Source organism: Rhagoletis zephyria, unplaced genomic scaffold, assembly GCF_001687245.7.
Source record: "Rhagoletis zephyria isolate East Lansing unplaced genomic scaffold, Rhagoletis_zephyria_1.1 Rzeph_scaffold_01645, whole genome shotgun sequence".
NCBI classification, from domain to species: domain Eukaryota; kingdom Metazoa; phylum Arthropoda; class Insecta; order Diptera; family Tephritidae; genus Rhagoletis; species Rhagoletis zephyria.
In genome coordinates, this window is record NW_016158729.1 from 295 (window position 1) to 5,340 (window position 5,046).

Sequence of the window (5,046 nt, forward strand, 5' to 3'; positions counted from 1 at the left end):
GTGACTGAATAGCAACAGAAAACGAAAGCAATGTTTAGACTAAACTGAAATATAACGCGATCAGATTAAACTTAAAATTTTAGTCCGGCTTTGTTGTATGACCGTGGTAGACGTGCCAGTGGGTAAATTTTCGCCATACATGTGTATAAGTAATAAAAAAAAATAAAAAAATAAATAAAAAAATAAAAAATTTATAAATAAAGTATGATAAATAAAGTAATAGACGTAATAAAAAATAAAATAAAAGACAAAGTAAATAAATATAAAATAACAGCCGAAAAATTAAAAATAAAATAAGAGACGTAATAGTAAAAAAAAATAAAAGACGAAATAAAAAATAAAATAAAAGCCGAAATAAAAAAGAATAAATTTAAAGCCGAAATAATAATAAAAAATAAAAGACGAAGTAATAAAAAAATAAACAAAAGGCGAAATAATAAAAAAATAAACAAAAGGCGAAATAATAAAAAATAAAGCAAAGAGACGAAATAATAAAAAATAAAATAAAAGACGAAATAATAAAAAATAAAATAAAAGACAAAATAATAAAAAATAAAACAAGATGAAATAATAAAAAATAAAATAAAATACGTAATAGTAAAAAATAATATAAAAGCCTAAATAATATAAATAAATAAAAGACGAAATAATAATAAAAAATAAAAGACGAATATGAAAAATAAAATAAAAGGAAAATAACGAAAAATAAAATAAAAGGCAAATAATGAAAAATAAAATAAAAGAAAAAATAAAAATAAAATGAAAGACGAAATAATAAAAATCTTCAATAAAAGATGAAATAATAACAAATAAAATAAAATACGAAATGAAAAAATAAAAGGCGAAATAATATAAAAAACTTTAATAAAACATGAAATAATACCAAATAAAATAAATACGAAATAACAAATAATAAAATGAAAAGATGTAATATTAAAAAATATATAAAAGCTATAATAAATGAAAAAGATAAAAATAGGTACATGAAACAATTTTAACAAATACTACATAAAAATATTATAATAAATAAACAAAATTGTAATTTAAAAAATTACAAAAAAATTATAAAAAAGAAAGAGATTACAGAAAAACCTTAAAATAAGAAAAAAAAAATCAAATATAATGCTCAAAAGAAAAAATAAAATTAAACAAAATAAAAATATGTAATTAAAGAACCAATAAAAATGTAAAATAAGTTAGCTAATAAGCTATTAAATGTATTATCTAAATACATACTTTGTTCTTTGAAGCACAGCATCTGCTTCTTCGGAAAAAGAAATCCAAATTTGCAGACAACCACGTCGCTACCACGTCTGTCATTCAGCTGACCCGCTTCTCCAAGTATGTACTGATAAAAATTATTCAGGAATAAGGTGATATTTAGTGCCACCAAAATTAATTTAGGTGCTCACTTGGTTTCCGAGAAATTCGTAAAAATGTGTATGGGTTATCTGGCGTAATGTTAAGCTGGCTGACCCACTTATTAAATTTGGTCGAACACCAATTAATTTTATTGGGGAATTACATGCTTTTTAGGACCACCAAAATTATTTTAGGTTCTCACTTAGTTTCCGAGGAATTCGCGAGACATCTCGGCGGCTGGCCCACTTATTAAGTTTTAGTGGAATTTTTTGGAAACTATGTGGGCTTCTAAAATAATTTTTGGTGGCCTTAAAAAGCACGTAAATAGCACCTAATTCCTGGATAATTCGACGAAATTTACATTTTTGCGATTTTCTCGTAAACTAAATGAGCTCCTAAATTAAATTCTGTGCCACTAAATAGCAAGCGTGGCGGACGTTCTGCTGCCTTTTTGGAGTCAACAACACTAATTGAGTCTAGCTTATGCCAGTTTTTAATTGGGGTCAACTGTGCACCTTTCCGATTGCAACCTCTCTCTTTCCTGCCAACGGTGTAACAAGTTAATTCGCATTCGTACTACATACATACATGTTAGCGCGTAAATGTACGTAAGTTCTCACTCTTAATCCTTATCCTTAAAATGCTCTTTTAGTGGAACTAGCGAAAAAGAAGAGAACAAATGCAAATGCGCTTTCCGCATAAAACTATATTTCACAGCTTCCACCCTCACACACATATTCGCTTTACCATAAGTTTCCGCTCAGCTGCTCTATTCGCTCCCTCTGCTCATCTCTTAAAGTTTCGTCTTCTGTTGTGTGCAAATACTTTTTAAGGTCACTGTCGATGACGAGTGTATCTTATTTCCCTCCCTAACTGAAAGTCGTATCCTCCGAATTCTCTCTTTGTGCATCATCCAGCTATGTGCTTTTTCGCCTTTTCGACGTCCTTCGGTCTGTTCACTCTATTGGTTAACACGTAGACAGGCAGGCGCTCTGTCGGTCGGTCAGTCGCGACAGGCAATACTAAGCTGATAGGCGTTACAAGTTGACTGTTGATGCAATATCATTTATTTATTTAGCTGCAATCTGCTGCGCTTCATGGTGGACGACGTATGCGTGTATGTGTGTATTTCCGTGTCTCATTTTATTTTTACTTTAATTTACATTTATTTAGAGAACAAGTTTTTAATAATCTTTCTATCTTTTTTTATCTTTGCAGAATTTTCTTCACCATTTCAGTAACAATCGAAATTTCAGTGCAGCAGACAGCCGTGAAAGAAAAATTATAAAAATAACATAGCAAAAAAATATATATAGAGAGCTATATATAACAGCCATAAATAAGCGCAAAAACAACAATAAAAATGACCGAAGTTGAACAGCAGCCACCGCCACAGAATGGCATAGACTTATCCGCCGCCGAGGAAGATGATAGCAGTAAAGCGCGACCAGCAGATATTGAGCAGGTAAGCATTGCACTAACACACGCATTTGAGCGCTTTCTCCGCCATCCCCTTCACTGTGGCATGAGTAAAATCAGCCAATTTTGCAGTAGTGCATAGTACATTGCACCGACTACCTTCAGCTGGATCGATTTTTCACATCTGCATACTTTCACTGTCCCACTTAGTCATCGTGAAACAGCTAACTCACCCCCAGCCTGCAACTAACCATCCTCATCACATTTCAGCCGTGCATTCATTTATTATCTACTAAGAAATTAATTTGCTTATTTTAATATTTTCGTGTTTACTTGCAGGATATGCGTGAAATGGAGCGCCGCAAGCGTGTTGAGGCCATTATGGGTTCCAAGCTCTTTCGCGAAGAATTGGAGCGCATTGTGGATTCCGCACGTGATGGTGGCGGCATACTGCAACAGCTGTCCGATATAATGGGCGTACCGACATCAACGCGCGTTGGTAATGTCTTCAAGGCTACGAATTGTATGCTGCCAATCAATGATATACGCGGCGTTGAATCGATGGGCTATGCCAAGGGTGAGAAGATTTTGCGTTGCAAATTGGCTGCCACATTCCGTTTGTTGGATTTATACGGTTGGACGCAAGGATTGGGTGCACAAATTACCGCACGTCTTAAGGTTGATCAGGAGAATTTCCTTGTGAATCCATATGGCATGATGTATCACGAAATCACGGCGTCATCGCTGAACAGAGTTGATATGCAGGGTCAGATTGTGGAGCAGGGCACCACCAATTTCGGAGTGAACAAGAATCGTGAGTGTCTTTTGAGATATAAGTGCATGCATATATAGGTTCAAAGCGTTTGAATTCACGCCAATAGTGAGAGGGAATTTCTATATAAATTTAGAACGAAATGACTCCATGACATGATTTTGTAATGTTTTTTTTTACGAGTTTTTTCTTGTAAATTAGCACTTCTTATGTTCTCATGTTTTTGGAATTAAAAAAAAATTTCAGCCTCCTCTTTTTCTATTTCTTTTTCAACATAAAAGAATTGATTTCCTTTCAATATTGTTGTTGGGCTTTGTACCACGATCAGGTATTTTTTGTTTTAATTGAAAAAAGCAACACAGTCTAAACGGTAGAAGTTATAGCTGCTATTTCGGGGATCACTTCATCTCATCAGACTTCTTTTTCTAGGCTTCAGCAGGGACCGAACCCCCATCATCGATGTGCAAAGTGAAAAGCGCTAACCACTGAGCTATGCACACCCCGCTTTTAATTTCTTCCAAAAACCCTTAACCGAAATATAAATATTTTAAAACTCATATTATTTACCGTTTACGTTTGAAAATCGGTCAAATCATCTTGTTAGTATTGGAAATGTAAATGCATTGCCCAATTCATCAATTTTGAAAATTTTCAGCCTCGAAACTTGTTCTGATAAACTGTGTTCATCTCCATTATATTTTCAGTTAAACAATTTTAAGACAAAATATATATGTATAACTTAGTACATACAAAAAAATATACAACCGAATTTCCACTAGGCAAAAGTTCTACCATTAAACAAATGGCTTGTGGAGCAGACTTTATGGCCCTAATTTTTAACGTAATATTATTGGAACTATTTGCAGCATGGGAAAAGTGATTACCCAGTCCGTTTGAAGAAACTGTATATTTATTAATAAGCAATATTACGTTTTTACAAGCCTTTATAACAAGTGACTCAGCAAAGAGATAATAAAAGAGAGATATTTTTAGCACCATCTACTTGCTACGGTTCAAACAAAGGGAAACTTAACTTAAGTTTAACATTTGGGTGGTTCACAAGGTGTCGTACGTGTCGTATTGTCGTATGTTGTAAAGTTTTTAACGGCTTAATAAATGTTTAGAGGGTTTGAAATCACCACCAACTATTTTTTAACGGTGTGAAATTTCATAATAAAACTTGTATGTTAGCTTGTGAATTCCTTAAATATATTTTTAGCCGTTTAAAGTTTATGACATACAACAGTACGACAGTATACAACACCTTGTGAACTCCCTAATTGTTTTTGCTTCAACAAATATGACTCCGGTATTGTTAATGCCCAAATTTATCAATACACATTTTTGTCAATTAATGTCCACTGAACGTATCGTGCGTTTTCTCGAAGAATGTCATAACGAAAATAAAAAATTGAATAAATGCAAGAAAAAGGCCTTGAAAGTATTTAATTAGATTTAGCGCAGTGAATAAAACGATTTAAAATCTATGTACA

General features: G+C 32.7%; 1 protein-coding gene across 7 annotated transcripts in view; it reads left to right on the top strand.

The window, feature by feature from the left end:
* Positions 1–2,564: 2,564 nt before the first annotated feature.
* hts (adducin 1-like protein hts) overlaps positions 2,565–5,046 on the top strand; it is a 52,486-nt gene continuing 50,004 nt past the window's right edge. For all 7 annotated transcript variants that reach the window (XR_001847802.1, XM_017618493.1, XM_017618494.1 and 4 more), the window contains exons 1-2: positions 2,565–2,827; positions 3,121–3,595. Coding sequence is in view for 6 of the 7 variants with exons in the window: in XM_017618493.1 (XP_017473982.1) it covers positions 2,726–2,827; positions 3,121–3,595 (577 nt within the window). In the remaining variant the exon portion in view is untranslated. The remainder of the gene's footprint in view (positions 2,828–3,120; positions 3,596–5,046) is intronic.